The 17,868-nt window shown below is 39.2% G+C and overlaps 1 protein-coding gene across 2 annotated transcripts in view; it reads right to left on the reverse strand.

The window, feature by feature from the left end:
- Positions 1–421: 421 nt before the first annotated feature.
- PNLIPRP3 (pancreatic lipase related protein 3) overlaps positions 422–17,868 on the reverse strand; it is a 36,693-nt gene continuing 19,246 nt past the window's right edge. The window contains exons 6-12 of one of the 2 annotated variants that reach the window (XM_043476223.1): positions 14,175–14,294; positions 13,969–14,091; positions 10,794–10,912; positions 7,797–7,929; positions 4,683–4,794; positions 1,590–1,757; positions 422–1,306 (exon numbers count right to left, since the gene is read on the reverse strand). In XM_043476223.1, coding sequence (XP_043332158.1) covers positions 1,243–1,306; positions 1,590–1,757; positions 4,683–4,794; positions 7,797–7,929; positions 10,794–10,912; positions 13,969–14,091; positions 14,175–14,294 — 839 coding nt within the window. In that variant the 3' untranslated portion in view covers positions 422–1,242. The remainder of the gene's footprint in view (positions 1,307–1,589; positions 1,758–4,682; positions 4,795–7,796; positions 7,930–10,793; positions 10,913–13,968; positions 14,092–14,174; positions 14,295–17,868) is intronic. The other variant, XM_043476225.1, reaches the window with a different exon arrangement.

The following is a 17,868-nucleotide window of genomic DNA, read 5'->3' on the forward strand; positions in this document are numbered from 1 at the left end:
TGCGGGGGCTGCTCCTGGCCACCCTGTTCCTGGGCTGGCGTGGGCCTCGGGCTGATACGGCACCAGGGAGTCAGGACGCTCAGCCCGACCGTGCTAAAGACATCCTCATCTCCTTTCCTCCTTCCACTACGCCTGGCTCTCCAATCAACCTTCTACCTCCTCCTTGTTCAATGGGAAAGTAACCCCACTCTGTTCTCTGCTTTCCACCACAACTCAAGCTCATGTACAGCCACAGGTCTCTTCTTAAGATTCAGTTGGCAGCCAGGCACCAAGGAGAATCAAGAAATACCCTGCAGAGCATCTGTCGTTATTTCTTTCCAATAATATTTATAGCCTAGTGCTAAACACTGAGCCCAGTGACAGAAAACAGAACAAATAAAAACGCTCGTCTTTTATTTTCACTGGGTGAGGACAACTGAATTAGATGAAATTGAAGCAAAATAAAAGAGAAAACACATTTAGAAATTACAATATTGTTATTATAAATGCAAAGTATTCATCAAGTGCTTTGGAAATGAAATGCTGCCTTAGAATAAATACAAATTTGTAATGGGACCTTCAAGGCCCAGAGGGATAAGTAATTCTGTGATAGGAGGCTTCTAGAAGAAGATGCTGAAGATCCTCAAGACCTATTACTTACTGATGCAAACATCACAGATAAGCTCCAAAATCTCTTCTACCTCACATTCACTCTGAAGACCAAGGAACACCTTGAAAACACTAATGTGCTCTCATTAGTTTTCATTATTAATCAATAGATGTACCAACCCATGGGGTTACCATCTACTATACATCATGAGCTATAGACATAATTTGTCTTAGCAAGATTTAACAACATAGTAAATATTCCTTAAGCAGTTTTGAACAATGGTTATTCCACCTGGAAATGCTCTAAGTGTACTTCAAACACTCAGTCAGACAGAGGCTCATTTTCACTGACAAGTCTGTACCACCATTCTTGGAGCACCTCTTCTTAATTCAGAGAAATTGTAACACAACTCTATTTGGTCACTGAAAACCAGAATCCTATAAGTCACAGTACTGTACTTCGTCCCAGGGCTCAGTCTGGTTTTAAGGTTCAGATAAAAGCTTTTCAATAAGAAAAACATCCTATTTAGAAAAAAGGCAACTGTACCTTTCTATCTTATTTACAAGGGCCAAGTTTGGTCTGGATGCCAGCTAGAAGGAGATTAATTTTCCCATTGCTCCCATTAAATAAATCCATCAAGATTATATCTGAAATTAGCATGGTTTCAGGATCTGGGCAATATTAGGTCCTACGATGTTTTGGCTACAGAAAGCAGATCTGAAAAATTTAAAGGGGGAAAAAAGACAATATTAATATGATTCCAGTGTAGGTGAGGTAGAAAATGTAGTTAGGTCTTCTAATTTAATGAGTAGTTATTATTTTATAAACACTTTCACAAATACAGTATTGGTTTCTTAAATTTTTCTTCTCTTTAACTGCAAACATTTGAGGGGCACACATTTCTATCCTATTTGCAAATTTAAAATTATATATGGATTTTAAATGTCATTTACAAAGTTTAAACTGTGTTTGAAAATGCAAAGGAAAAAGTAAGACTTACTTATATCCATATTTTCCAGATATATCTATCACCATTTCTGCTCCCAGCTTACTCTGAGAACGTTCAAATGAATACTCCTTCCAAATGAACTCAATGCTTGTAATGTTTCCAACATTAATGTCTGCATCAATTAAATCTGTATAAGTCATGCCTGGCTTCAGTGTTCCACTGTCAATAGAAAAATAAAACTCATAAGCTTGCACTGGGTATTCATAATATTGAAGTTGAAGACAACATCTGTGTGTATCATGGAAGAGAAAGTTTCATTTCCCTGCATTTGATTATAGGAGATTTATTCTTGCCGTTCACCTTGGTCAGCATCTCAGAACAGCACAATTCTAAAGCTTAAAAAAAGAGTGAGGTAAATGAGAAGCCTGACTAGTTGATTTTTAGGGGCTAGTTCTCCAGTGAAGCTCTGGTCTTGGCTTCATGGTATCAGAAACTAGAGTTTATTGACACCCCAAAAATCATTGGACTATCAATGATAGACTAAATTCACACAAAAATTAAAGAAAACCTAGAAGCCTGTTATCAGCTCACAGTGGTGCAATGCTTCCTTTTCATTAACCAAAATGTACTCCTAGCCTTCCCTTGCTACCTTCTTCATCTGTACAAAAAGAATTGGGTAACCAAACTAATGATATAGAAAGGTGTTTTGGTGAGTGTGGAAATAGATTAGAGAGAATAAGTCATAAGAGACTTGAGACATAAGACATATTTTATGCAAGCCAAAATTACTCTAGATGAGATATCTTTAGTCCTGCTATTTCCTTACTTTGTTAATGTATTGCTTGTCTCCTCTAACTGGAGGAAAAGTTCCATGAGAGCAGGACCCGTGTCTGTTTCCCCAGCAGTTATAACAATTCTTGGTATACAACAGGCATTTAAATGTTTGCTGAATGCATGAATGGATGTTGCTATTCCTAGGGTCTGTCTTGTTCCATTACATGTAGAATTAATTGATTTCATTACCAGAGGACAACTTTTTTTCAGGTTATAAGGGGTCATTTCCCTGTTGCTCCATGAACTGCCTTCACTCAGCACACACACAGTACAGCTCGTCATGATGGTGTCATTGGAAACCCAAATAACTAAAATATAATGTACAGTGAGGGCTTCCCTGGTGCCTCAGAGGTAAAGAATCTGCCTGCCAAGTCAGGAGATGTGGGTTCGATCCCTGGGTTGGGAAGATCCCCTGGAGAAGGAAATGGCAACCCACTCCAGTATGTTTTCCTGGGAAATCCCACGGACAGAGGAGCCTGGCAGACTACAGTCCATGGGTTCACAGAAGAGTCAGACACGACTGAGTGCATTAGCATGCAAGCATGCAATCTATGGTGAAGCCAGACTCAAAGCTTGACTGAAGAGTGGGACTAGACCAGCACACAAATTCATTTAGCAGACTTCTATGCAAGATGAAACATTTACTGTGGACCTGAAATGCTTAATTATTCTTAAAAAAGAGGATTGGATAATTATGCAAGGATATGACAAATAGTTTCTTTAGACATTAGCAAAAGAAGTAGAGAGATGACAAAACATTCTCACAAATTTTAGAAGGGGTGGGGACCACGCACTTCTCCTCACCTGACCCAGGTCAGCTGCCTTTGTGCAGAACACAAATCCCACAGCCTCAGGCAATGAGTGCACTGTGGGCCTAGAGCCACAGACACAAGATTGTGTTGAACTGTCCTCAGAGGAATAGCTTAATGCAGATGTGAAGAACAAGTGGACATGAGACTTGCTAAGACAGGGAAGGGTATTTGGAACATGGAACAGCATGGATAAAAGTCAGGAAGGGAGGAAAGGGTGAGATGTATTTTAATGCTGGGTAGTGTAATCAGGGTAATGTGGCTAAGCCAAAGATGAACAAAGCCAAATAGTGGGAGGCACGGCTAGAAATCATGGGTTGGAGCCTGTGTGTGAACCGGGATCCAGACAATCACTGACTGAACTCATCTTTACAGGCAGCTGCACCAAGGCAAGATAACAAGCACAAAGGCTGCCAGAGTGATTAATCCAACATATCCCTCAACCGACAACCACAAAGCCTCTGCTTTTGGTGCCTCTGCCTTGTATTTGAAGATGATGTAAATCACAGAGCCAAAACATCTAATTAATTAATCAGTTCACAAAATGGTAACATCTAATTAGTGTGTACAATGTTAATTCTGAAATGAGTTGCAGAATTAAGTGATGGAAGTGGAAGACATAATTCAAAAATTTTAAGGCTGATCAAAGAAAAAATTAAGGAAAACTCAAGATAAAAGGAGACTGTAGCCTTTTATGAGAGTGCAGGGTGAATGTCTCTACTGAATTATTCCTACCTTTGACTATCTTACCACATATCCTATACCTGTAAGTACTACTTAGGGAGCTTATTAGAAATTTGGCCATTCATATAAATACTTTATTTCATATGGAATCTATAAAAATAAAGTGATATGCCCAAATTTGTATAACAATAATGGACTGAATTAAAAGCATATATTGTTTTTGCGACCCCATAGACTGTAGAGTCCATGGAATTCTGCAGGCCAGAATACTGGAGTGGGTAGCCTTTCCTTTCTCCAGGGGATCTTCCCAACTGAGGGATTGAACCCAGGTCTCCTGCACTGAAGGTGGATTCTTTACCAGCTGAGTCACCAGGCAAGCCCAAGAATACTGGGGTGAGTAGCCTATCCCTTCTCCAGTGGATCTTCCTGACCCAGGAATCAAACCAGGGTCTCCTGCATTGCAGGCAGATTCTTTACCAACTGAGCTATTAGGGAAGCCCTAAAAGTAAAGTGATATCCCCAAATTTGTATAACAATAATAGACTGAATTAAAAGCATATCTTGTTTCCTGTTTTTTTCCCACTTGCTTTATTATCTAGATCTGTATTTCCATCTTAACATTTCCTAACATTTTCTGTTTGTAGCTGGAACTGTGGATGAAATAGATACTATGATTTCTATTTTATATTTGGGAAAAAAGAAAAGTTATTATCAGATGATAGCTGATGGCACTGTAGGAAAAGAAAAGACTGAGCCTTACTGAGCATGACGAACTCAGGGCAGCATTGTTACCTGCCAGGTTATCATCCTTGCCTACCTGACAAGCTCAAACTCCCCGGTCTTCCCAGTCATTCCACCTACACGGAGAAATATACTTCCTTGAGTGACACTGTTCCCATCAAGTTTGACAGACAGTTTGTGCCTCCAACCTGGAAACAGAGAAAATAGGAAAGACAGAGAGAGAGAGAGAGAGAGAAGGGTTTAAAACAAGTGGAAAGCATGACATCTTTGTTATTGTTGTTCAGTCGCTAAGTCGTGTCCGACCCTTTGAGACTCCGTGGACTGTAGCACAGTAGGCTTCCCTGTCCTTCACTATCTCCTGGCTACTTTAATGTAAAAGTAACTTTCAGGGTTAAAGTGGAAGAGGGCTGTTCATGTTCATGAGAAAATAATAATACAACTTTATATAGCTTGAGTGAATTTGGTGAGATTATATTTTTAAAGACATATAAACTATCACATGTTGATTTTGCAGAGTAAATAGTTTAATGATATTTTTTAGAGAAAATTATTTACTTTTCCATACATTTTTTGGACTTTAGAAAAATGTGTGTGTCTTCTTCCATCCATTACATTTGTATTCTGTGGTGTGTATGCTTTCCATCAGTTCAGTTCAGTTCAGTCGCTCAGTCGTGTCCAACTCTTTGCAACCCCATGAACCACAGCACCTCCCTATCCATCACCAGCTCCTGGAGTCCACCCAAACTCATGTCCAATGAGTCAGTGATGCCATCCAACCATCTCATCCTCTGTCATCCCCTTCTCCTCCTGCCCTCGATCTTTCCCAGCATCAGGGTCTTTTCAAATGAGTCAGCTCTTCGCATCAAGTGGCCAAAGTACTGGAGTTTCAGCTTCAACATCAGTCCTTCCAGTGAACACCCAGGACTGATCTCCTTTAGGATGGACTGAACGGATCTCCTTGCAGTCCAAGGGACTCCTTGCTTTCCATAGCCAAATTCTAATTTGCTATAGTTTGACAATTAATCCAGAAAAATATCTAGAAAACCTATTGAGCAAGAAAGTCTGGTTTTTTTTAATGACTCAGAGGCAGAATGAATTGTCCCTTCCTCTCCCACCAGGCTTTGTGCTAGGAATTCCCAGTCAGTACAGATCTGAGTCAACACAAAGCGTGCCAGTAGGATAAATCCCTTGCAAACAGTCCAGTGTAACTTTTAAAGAACTCTAGAACTAAACAGATCTTTCATTCTGAATTCTAAAATTGTTGTATGCTTAAAAACACAGAAAAAAATGCAATTCTTCATAAAGTTGTTTGAAAAGTCTCTGAAAGAGGAAAAAATTTACTAGAATTTTCAGTTCACAAATTAATCATCGTCAGAAAGCTCCGTTTCTCTCCTTGACCATTCCACTGCACTATGGCTGCCACCGTCACCTCTCCACTGAAAGCTAAACTCACCAGTGACGGGACTTATCCCACGAACTCCTTTGGGCTCTGTCTCATTGGACCTATCTTTGGGGACAGTGAATGCATTCTCCCTTCCTCATCATCTTTCTTTTCTTGACTCCCACATGGTTTTATCTTTTCTCTCTTTATTCATTCCTCAGTGTCCTTCACAGGGACCACTTTCTCTGCTCTCTTTCTTCTCATCTGATACATTCTTCTTGGGTAATTACATCATCCACTTCATAGCTTAGGTTACTGTCTAAACATTTGAATCTTTGACTGTGGACCACAGTGATCTCCAGAGGCTGACACCCAATCTAACTGCACATGCCCAAATCCTAACAACATCTCAGACCTAATATGTAACAAACAGAGCCCATCAACTTACTTCAAACCAGCCTCTCTGCCTGGTTACCAAGTTCAGCATATGGTATGTCATTCACCCAGTTAGAATCATCCTTGACTTCTCCACTTTCTGCATCCCTCAAACCCATTCATTGAGTTAGACAGGGCTGACTCTCACATCCATATAAGACTCCTGGAAAAACTAGATGGACTGTCTAGTCAAAAGTATGGTTTTTCCAGTAGTCATGTATGGATGTGAGAGTTGGACTATAAAGAAAACTGAGCACCAAAGAATTGATGATTTTAAAGTGTGATGTTGAAGAAGACTCTTAAGAGTCCCTTGGAATGCAAGGAGATCCAACAGTCCATCCTAAAGGAAATCTTTCCTGAATATTCATTGGAAGGACTGATGCTGAAGCTGAAACTCCAATACTTTGGCCACCTGATGTGAAGAACTGTCTCATTGGAAAAGACCCTGATGCTGGGGAAGATTGAAGGCGGGAGGAGAAGGGGATGACAAGAGGATGAGATGGTTGGATGGCATCACCGACTCGATGGATATGAGTTTGAGTAAGCTCCAGGAGTTGGTGATGGACAGGGAAGCCTGGTGTGCTGCAGTCCATGGGGTCACACACAGTCGGATACGACTGAGTGACTGAACTGACAAACCCATTCACCCAGTTCCTTTTTTTTTGTTTAATTAAAACTCTTTTTATTTGTTTTTATTTATTTGGCTATGCCAGGTCTTAGTGGTGGCACTCAGGATCTTCCATCTTTAGTTACAGCATGTGGGCTCTAGTTCCCTGACCAGGGATTGAAGCCACGTTCCCTGTATTGGGAGCATGGAGTCTTAGCCACTGGACCACCAGGGAAACTCCTCACTCAGGTCCTTTTTGCTTCTTCCTGCCCAAAAATAAAACCCAAACTTCCCATATGGAGCACAATTTCATTTTGACCCGATTTACCTCTCTCATCTTACCTGACTCATATTACCTCCCTCCTGGTCTCTACAATCTCAGCAGGGGGATCTTTTTTAGATTCCAGCTCTCCCTTATCTCCAGGCATTTTCATATGCAGTTCCTTTTGCTTGGAACACTCTATTTCCTTCCCTCTGTTACTCACCTTTCAGGAATCAGCGTCAAAGGCATCTTTCCTTGGAAGGCTCCCTGATCTGAGTGCAGAAATTCCTTCTTTGCATCTCCCAACAGAAAGTTTATTACTCAGGGTTGAAACTGAGAATTTTCCTTTTCTTTCCCCCAGCCTAAACTCACTGTGTTGTTCTTCACTACATCCTCAGAGTCTGGCCCGATGCCCAGTGATTTAGTAGACACTCAGTAAAAACTGTTGAATATTTAAAGGTAAGTGCCTTAAGGCATTACAATAAAATTCAGCTATGATACTTACGGGCAAATGGCGCAAGAGTCCCTGTGTTTAAAAAATAATATAATCTATTAGGCTTCATTTTTTTTAGGTGAAATCTATCAGCAAAATGACCCATTGTAGGGCAACCTTCCTTGGGACAATGGAAGCAATTTCCCTGGTGACAGAAAATAAGAGGTAATTAGACATGTAATTAGAAATGCTGACTTTCAATAAACTCAGAATGTACTATTAAACTATAATAAATCTTTCGAGTCTAAATAAAGTATATGCATTTAAGAATGACTAAGTTGCCTAATAGACCATCCTGCCTGTTTTCAAAAACAAAACATAATAAAACAAAAACAACGGAGGGATAAGGGAAAGGGGCTGGCTGTCAGAAAAGTGAGTAAATAACATGAATAGACAGAGAGTCCATAGAAGAGGAAAGTCAATAGTCAATAGCTATGTAAAAAGATGCTCAATCTTACTAGCTGTCAGGAGTGCAAATTAAAACAACATACAATTTCATACTCAGCAGATTTGCAAAAATTAAGGCAATTGGAAATACCAAGTATTGGTAAGATATGGAGTGGGGAATTCTCATTTGCTTCTTATGGGAATATAAATTAACAGACGTTGCAGACAGACATTTGGTAATGTCTAATAAAGATGGAAATGCACATATGCTTTGACAATTTCACTTCTATTGTATGTCATAAAGCAACTTCTACACTAGTACATAAGAAGATACGCAAAGGTGTTTATTGCAGAATTGCTTTTAATAATGAAAACTGCAAACAACCAAAATGCACGTTAGTAGGGGAATGAATAAATAAAATGTGGCCGATTCCTACAGAATTCCTACTAAATGCAATAGGTCTATGTATGTCAATGTAGACCTTATAAATTTTAATTTAAAAGCAAATTCAGAAAGACACTTATAGTTAGATACTCTCTCTATATATATATATTTATATATATATAAATAAATGAAATATAGTAAAGTCGTTCAGTTGTGTCGGACTCTTTGCAACCCCATGGACTGTAGCCTACCAGGCTCCTCCGTCCATGAGATTTTCCAGGCAAGAGTACTGGAGTGGGTTGCCATGTATATATGTATATAAATTTCCCTCAAAGTTTGCTTTGGGGAAGGGCATGAAGCAAATATAAGGTACTTAAATTTTATCTGTGTATTTTAAAATCTAAAGCAAAACTAACAAAATACTAATTTAATGTTGGAATATTTGCTATTTTAGGTTTTTGAACTTTCAGACTTATAAACTATGGATATTTAGGCTAGGACTATAGTGCACGCGTGCATGCTCAGTCACTACATTCGTGTCCGACTCTTTGTGATCCAGTGGACCACAGCCCTCCAGGCTCCTCTGTCCATGGGATTCTCCAACCAAGAATATTGGAGTGGGTTGCCATTTCCTCCTCCAGAGAATCTTCCCAACCCAGGAATCAAATCTGCCTCTCCTGCACTGCAGGCAGATTCTTTACTGCTGAGCCACTGGGGAAGCCTAGGATTATAGTAAAACACCCCATTTAAAATTCCATTTTTAATGAGGAAAAATACTAACAAAATAATGAGGGCTCATATTGACTGACCGAGTGCTTACCATGTGCAAGGCACTGTTTAATGCACTTTATATGCATTTAGGTCAATTAATCCTCACAAAATCACTTATTATTATAATATTTTTAGTCTCCTTATTTAGCAGATGAGGAAACTAAAGCCCAGAGAAGTAAGCAATTTGTCTGAGTTTGTTTGTCTATTAAGTGAAGGCGCAAGAATGTGAATCAGATGGCGTAGCACTAAAACCCCTATTATTTTATTTACTTATTTTTTAAAATTCCATCTCATTTTTTATGACTGTTGGGTAAAAGCACAATAAAACAAGTCAAGGAAATTGACTTAACATTCTCTAGTTTGTTGCCATAATTAGCATCTATGTGGCATAGGAGCCTACGGTTCTCCAGTTTTTAGCCAATAGAACCCCACTAACTCTGAATATACTGTGACTCTGAGAACCTGCTTTCACCTGCCTTTGATGTAGTGAATGTCAGGATCCCCTTAGCCATTCAGAGCAGCACCTGGGGCTTGAAGAAGGATGAGTTTGGGGAGAAGGCGGTTTAGGGGAAATGTCAGTGCTTGTCTGGCAAGGTTTCTGAGAATAGCAGTTCACCAGCCACATTATGAACAAAGAAGACATGCCCAGGAACTGAGAAGACAGCCTGAGGGCTCACTCACCTTGATCTGTAACAGGAGGGAAACACTTACTCCTGTCCCAACACTGTTCTTATTCACAAAATGCTATTGCTTATAACACACTTTGGTTTGAAACTCCACATTTTTCTACCCTGATAAAGCAGGGGATAGGTCTCTAAAGCACAAGCAGGAAAATCTTTCTACTTTCCACTACAAAACAGATTTCCTCTTTACCTTTTCATAGTGATAAGCAAATGAAAAATATGGTCACTCAGATCTGGCACCACATGCTTCATGACTCAAGTAAAATCAGATTTGGTATTTTGTAATGTATATTGATCTGCATGGAATTCCTGTGAGCTATCTATGCTTCAGTTCTGCTCTGTATGAATAATCAAATTTTAATAAAATAATTCTCATGTTCCAGGTAAACAGTAATATGTTTGATAGTACCTATTAATTGGTTCAGCCTTCTCAGGGCATCTTAGAGGATGACATTTAAAATATATACACACAAAAATTTTTGCACTGGACTTATGCCTGGTACACAACATCTAATAACTGCATAACAAATGACCAAAAAAGCAAAATTGGATATAATTCAAAAGAACTGAAACAACCAGAATACAAATAGTTGGTTTAGTTATTTAAGCCCTTCAGGAACCCCAGCTACTGTTCAGTACTCAGCACAGAAACAATCTATTATTTACCAAAATGGCAGATGCATTTTTTTTGCTACATACTCAATGTTCTAATTTTTAGTTGGCTGATCATGCTTCAAAAAAATGACTTGCTAATTGAATTACACGGCAAAATGCTTTACTTACTGCTTTAAAAGATTTGTAGGATCTACAAGGATAAGCAATAAATGCATCAGGATTGAGAATGCTTTCAGCATAAAAGCGATGACTTCGGGCATGGTTGCAATCAAAGAAGGAAAACACTTCTGTGAAAACAATTTCCAATTAACTGGTAGCAATGAACTGATAACTGATAGTATGAAACATTTCCTAGAAAGAGTAATGTTAAATGATAGTTTCTTGACTTGGATCTGGGTCACCAGACCTTGTGTGTAGTCTTAGATATTGCACATTTATTAATATTACATATAATTTTCTGGTACCAAAGAATTCTTTGTGTGAGTCTAAAGGGACATTTAATGTAGATGACTGTGTTCTGATACTAATATCCCCAACACTTCCCAGATATCTGACGTGAGCACTTAGAGGTTTAAGTATCACTGTGTACACAGTATCTCTGCCTTAGACCAATTAATTCTCTTGTCTCCCTGTTTCTGCAGGAATGACTGAACTCTCTCTTATTCAATCATAAAACAGCCAGTAAGGTTAACCAGTGCACACCTTCAGCTGAGTTTCAAGATGTGACAGGTGGAATGTATTGTAAAGAATGCTATAGACAAATTGGTTTTGTCATTGTCAGGCACAGCATTACTGCCACTAGTAGTTAGGATTACTGCAATAATTCACAAAAATTCTAAGTACATTTGTGTTATTCTGAAATACACTCCAGTCATTTATGCTCTCTTTTCCTTACATAACAACATTTTTACTACATGGCATGGGCTATTCTTGTCATGACCTACATGACTTGGCTCACCTTTGAGTCACTAGATGTTGGTTTTGGTATATGTGGCAAATCACTTATCTATAAATGTGGACTCCAAACAGTCACTCCTTCCTAGGTCCTCACCTCTTTGCAAAATAATGTTACTAGTCTTTCCATCAAGAGATGGAACTGACTTTTTGAAAAACCTTTCTGGATTACAGGCTAGTCTTGGGACTCCTTTGACTAATAGAATGTGGAGGAACTGACAGTGAGCAAGTATCAAGGCCTTGGTCTTCAGTGACCTTCCAGTATCTATTCTTGCTCTATTAGAACCCAGTCTCCATGTTAAGAAGTTCAGGTGAACTGGCTGGGGAGAGAGGCTCCAAGGAAAACAGACCACTTAGAGAGGAGAGCTAGTACCAAGACACTGCACGTGGAAGGCCATCTTGGACCTTCCCACCCAGCTTGGCCCAGCCCAGCCCAGCTCCCAGTTGGATGCAATCATGTGCATTCACCCAATGGACACACAGCAAAGCAGAGCTCTGCCTGAATCTTGAGCCTCATAATCATGGGCAATAAACCATTGTTCTCTTAAGCCACTATGGTTTGTTATACAATAGATAACTGAGATCATTTCAGAAATGCAACATAGCAGTGATAAAGAATTGTCATCATTTTTTTTAAGGAGGACTTCTCTTATATCAGGTTTCTTTACATACAAATTTGTATTCATAACTAATTGTGGTTTAGACAAGATGGTTCTTTAAGACATAGGGAACTATGAATTTTAAAAGTAAATGACTTCTTAGTAATAAATATAATATAAAATAAAATATTTTGAAGCTGGAAAGTCATCTAAAGATATGAATGATAAATATGCTTTTAATCTAATAAAGTTGTAGGAATTATAGTATCTCAAAATGATAGCTTATGATAAATGTAGGCTTATTTTAATTCATTATTTTACAGAATTTCAAGTACTCAGTATATAACAATTAATATAGTTATGTCAAGGAGTCTTATGATCTATGTTTTATCCCAATAGAAATTATTTCAAATCATAATAAAACAAATAATGAGAAAGAAGTTTTATAATAGATCTTTTTTGAAAGAATTTTGCTAACCAGCACTGGATAGAACTGGCTTTAATTCTCATTTTGAGTATCTATAGTTTTACCAGTTTTAAGCAGTCATTGCAAATGGATAGTTCTAATTACATTTACTTTCAAAACAGAGAGTAAAACTTTGTAACTTAGTGCCAGTTAAGAGGAAATTCAAGCTACTCTCAATGCCGGGATCTGTGTTTTTTTTAAACCTCTACAACTGCCAGATGGAAAATAGAATAATTACATCATCTAGACATTCTGACCACATGGGATCAGGCAGTGGGATATTTAGAATCATCCAAAAATTTACTATCATGTCATCAAACATTATATTACTGGGCTTTATCATATATTATGGATGATACATATCATTATTTACATGATAATGATATAGAGATAGGGAGGAATGGAACTCCCAAATAATAACTTTCTGGTGTCTTATAAAGTGCCTTATTATTATTATTGGAAACTGCTATAAAGGGCTAAATACTATTTGTTTAATTTGTGATTAAATTAACTTGTGATCCAGGGTGATTCTGTCAAAAAGCAAATCAAACCATGTACTTCTTCTGCTCAAAATCCTCCCGTGGCTCCCATCCCGCTTAAGTAAAAGCTGAAGTCTTTGCTACAGTCCATAAGACCCTACATTATCTCCCCCTGCCCTGTTCCTTCTCCAACCTCATGCCCTGCTACTCTCCTCTCTTTTATTTCACTCTGGCCACAATAGGCTCCTCGCTGCCATGAAACTCACAGGCTCCTGCCCCAGGCGCTTTGCACTTGTCATTCCCACCCCTCAGTCTGGAATGCCTTTCGCCCAGGTACCTGCATGGCTAACTCCTTCAGGTCATCTTTTCAGTAAGGACTTCCTGTCCACTCTATCAAAAATCTCCTTCCCCTAGGTCACCTGCACTATCACCAACACATCATATTCCCGTTACATGCTTCTTTTTGTCTCCTTAGCACTTATTCTATTACTGTTTTTCTAGCAAAGTAGGGTATTAACTCCTACTAATTTTTGTCTTTTGTATGCATTCCTACATCTGCTATTCCTAGAATAATGCCTGGCACATAGTAAGCACTCAATACATACCTATTGGATGACTACATCCTCCTTGTTCATACTGAGTGAGACATTCTGTTAGACCCTGGGGTAACAGACTTAACCAAAACATGGACCCTGGCCTTGCAGACCTCACGACTGCTAGGAACTTCATACATGCTACTGTGTTTTGGACTAAAATATATTTTTACATTATATTATATTCAAAAGCATATTCTATCCAAGAAGGGTGCTCATTGAGTTTATAACTGCAGTTTAGAAAGTATTTACCTTCCTTGTAAATACTGAGATCAAATTTAAATAAAGGTGTAATTAAATCTTCACATCCTGGCATGTGCTTCCCTCCATTTGGGTAAAAGTCAAGGTGACCACAAGCATTAATAGTTCCAGCACCTGAAATTTAAAAAAGCAAGATACATGCTTCTAAAACTCTCCTCCATCTTTCAGTGCACTTTCGATTTGTGTTAAAAACTTACCAAGCTCAAAGAAGAGGCGAACCGCATTTGTATGGATAACATCAACAAAGTTGGCGTCTGAGGGATCCAGCCTGACTTCATTTGGAGTGTCATGGAAACACGGCCCTGCTGGGTCCAACCCTAGGAAAAAGCATAATGTGTATTAAACTAAGACATATAAAAGTACACTGACAGTGTTGCTATTTTGGAAGGATAGATGGTGAAGGCAAAGTATTCTTTCTTATATGATTTATGTAGGTCAAACACCACTCAGCCTGAAGGACAGATACATAAACTGTAGGATGTGTTTATATTTATAAATGCAGGATCTGTATATACTGCAATGTCAGATTCCTACACACAAGCAAGGCTGTGTCTGGACAATACCAAACCAGCTAACAAAGTCAGAAAAGTCAAAGCAGCTACTCTAGGGTCTGTACATGGAATACCATACAGACAACTAAGGTTATGGATTGCAGACCACCTTAAAAGCAACATTTATATGTAAAAAAATAAAAAATAAAAGCCAAGAACTCTTTAAAATGTAAAGATGAATCACAAAGCAACACAATAAAAATAACAGAATCATAGTCCTCAGTTAAGGCTCACTTAGTTCCACTCATTGTATTACAAACAAAAGCCTGAAGCCCAAAGAAGTGAAGGGGCTTGACAAGGCCATCATATGTTAGATGCAAAATGGACCATCATATATTAGATGCAAAATGGTGGTCAGACTTCAGTCCATTGTCTCCCATTCAAATGTCTACTAAAGCAAAGGTTAAGATATCTAAGGTCTCTAAAATGTTATGATCATTCACATAACTCTTCATTTACATATTTGATGATTATTTATCAAGCACTTATTATGTGCCAGCAACAGGGTTTTGCAACTGGATACAAGGAATAAGGTCCTCAAGGAGCTTTCTGTTTGGAGGGGAAGGCATCGCAATTCAATGTGCTCAGTGCTGAGACAGGCGAGAGCAGGTGTTACGCAATACAGAGAAGCAACAGGCAACCCAGTCTTGGGAAACTGGGACATGCTTCTGCTAGAGATGAGAAATGCAAGCAGAGATCTGAGGGAGTAGAAGAGTCAGCCAGGGTGAAGATGAGGTCAGTAGCATCCTGGGAACAGGACAGAGAGTATACGTGGCCATCAGGCGAGAGGGTTAATCACATTTGGGAAACTGCAACTAGCTTTCAAGGGCCGGTGCATAGGATTTCAGAATTTGGTGAGAGATGAAGACAGCATTGTAGTCAGGAGCCAGATGTAATTAGCTGAGCCACGATGAGTTTGGACATGACCTGGTTGTCAATGGGCAGCTCTTACAAGTTTGCCAAAAGGGAGGTTTACAGTCAGATTTGTATTTTAGCAAAGCCTCTTTGCTGTGAAGTGGAGACCAGGGCTCAGAGCGGAGGGGACTCAGAGCTGAGCTGTATCTGACCCCTTGGGGAAATGCAGCAGGAGTGAGCGATGAATGTGCCACAGCTGTGGGGTGTTTAATACCTCGGCATGATAGACTGTTAAATGATTCCATTTTTGTTTTTATTTTTCTGAATCATATAATCATGAGAAAGAAATGATAGAACGAGAGGAGGCAAGGAGAGGAGAGAAGAGGGGGCCTAGATAGAACCTTGAAGAACACCAACATGTAAGGAAAGGTGAAAGAAAAGGAACCTGTGAGGGAGCCTGGAAAGAAGCTGTCAGACAAGAACAAAGACAACCAAGGAGATGCAAGACGGGGAACCACAGGAGCCAAAAGAGGGTGTTCCGACAGCAAGGAGGGGTTAGCAAGTCAAATTCTGCAGAGGGGCCAAGGAAAGTAAAGATGGGAAAGGCCTGGAAGAGTCCCACTAAGAAGCTGTTGGTGGTCATAGTGGTTTTGCAAGCAGGACTGGGGAAGGAACCAGACTGCAGTGGGTTGAGGAGAGCACAGCCCTCAGGGAAACATGGCCACTTCCTTTTAGAGGAGTTGGAATCTGAGTGAGGCAAGCTAGGGTATTGGTGAGAAGAGGCTGTGGCCTAAGCAGGAAACGGCACACATGTTTTTTGTTTTTTTTTTTTTGACATGTCAGTTCTAATAGAGTTGAGGAAAAGAGCTTGACAAGATGGGAAGAAAAGCAGACAAATGACAGTCAGGTCCCCAAAGCTGGCAAGGGACTCAGAGCACAGGTGAAAAATAAAATTAGACAGAGAGCCAATGAAGCAAACCAACAGAAGAAAGCTGCCCAAGTATTTGTCTCACAGTTAATCTTCAACTCTAGGGAGAATTGTTTATGCTAATGTACAATTGCTAATTAGATAAATCTTCGGGAGCTCAGTAGAGATGTATCCAAATATAGCAGGTACACCTCAGATGATGTTGATGTGAGGACAAGGCAACCAGATATGTTTTTTTTAAAAAGACAACTAGTGTTTTCAAGATGCAGGGAAGAGAGAATCTTGGATCTGTGGTTCTAAAAGATCTCAGGAGGAAGATCAACAGAGGGGAGAACTAGAAGGTTCAACCTCTTCATTGATCTCAGTTGGGGAGGCATGACCCCTATTGCATGAATGAAAGCTTCACCCTTTGGAAGCTGAGTTTTGTATGTATTTGGATGCATGAGTGTATCAGCATAGAGAATAACCTCTTCTCCAATAGGAAAACACTGATGCTATTTATAGATAAAAGGAAAACAAAACCTTGACTGAGTAACCCCCATGCTATAGTCATCTATGATAACTGCCTACCAGTTATAGAGAATGACCAGAGACACAGAAACTTATGCATGTCCTAAAATCTACCATATTTTAACTGGTTTTATTATAAAGCCAACATTTTTTTTTTTGAGATCTCGGTTCTTTTGTTATCCAAGGAATGTGATTATTCAAAGACTAACCACTTAGAAGGAATATAGACTGAAACATCCAAATTATGCAGATCCTTCAGATGTTTAGAGAGCCTTTAAAAACCTATTATTGTCTATTTATTCAATAGGATAATTCACTTGGCAGGAAACCCTGAAGTTAAAAATTATCCGAGTTGTGAAATAAGAATTCAGGAAAACAAAATCTCCATAAATTTATTGCAACCTAGTGTGAATTTTTGACACATTTATGGCAATGTTCTTCCTTTTAATTTACAGCTGAAATGCTCCCGTAGGCTGTTAGGCCCCATGAGATTCCATTCGTACACGGTGGGCCCATTTCTTCCATTCTCTGGCAAAGATTTTTGCTACACAATAACTTGGGAACCGACTCATTGGGAAAGACCCTGATGCTGGGAAAGATTATTATTGTGAGGGCAGGAGGAGGAGAAGGGGTGGCAGAAGATGAGATGGTTGGATGGCATCACCGACTTAATGGACATAAGTCTGAGCAAACTCTGGGAGATGGTGAAGGACAGCGTAGAGTGGTATGTTGCAGTCCATGGGGTTGCAAACAGTCGGACACAACTTAGTGACTGAATAAAGAACAACAACTTCAGGGTAAATATACAAATTTTAATATTCTATGTAGAAATGGTAGTGGTGGGCTAGGGCTGGAGTTAGAATCAGAGATCTGGGAAAAAGAGGAAACTTTCAGCAGGAAAAGCCTGTTATACCATGAGACTGCAGAGGCAATATATTAATACTTTAAACCCAATTTAGAATTTGGAAAAAATATTTTAAATTTAAATCTGAAATTAAAGCACGTGTGTGTGTGTGTGTGTGTGTGTGTGTGTGCGTGTGTGTGTGT

Source organism: Cervus canadensis, chromosome 8 (genome assembly GCF_019320065.1).
Source record: "Cervus canadensis isolate Bull #8, Minnesota chromosome 8, ASM1932006v1, whole genome shotgun sequence".
Lineage (NCBI taxonomy): Eukaryota > Metazoa > Chordata > Mammalia > Artiodactyla > Cervidae > Cervus > Cervus canadensis.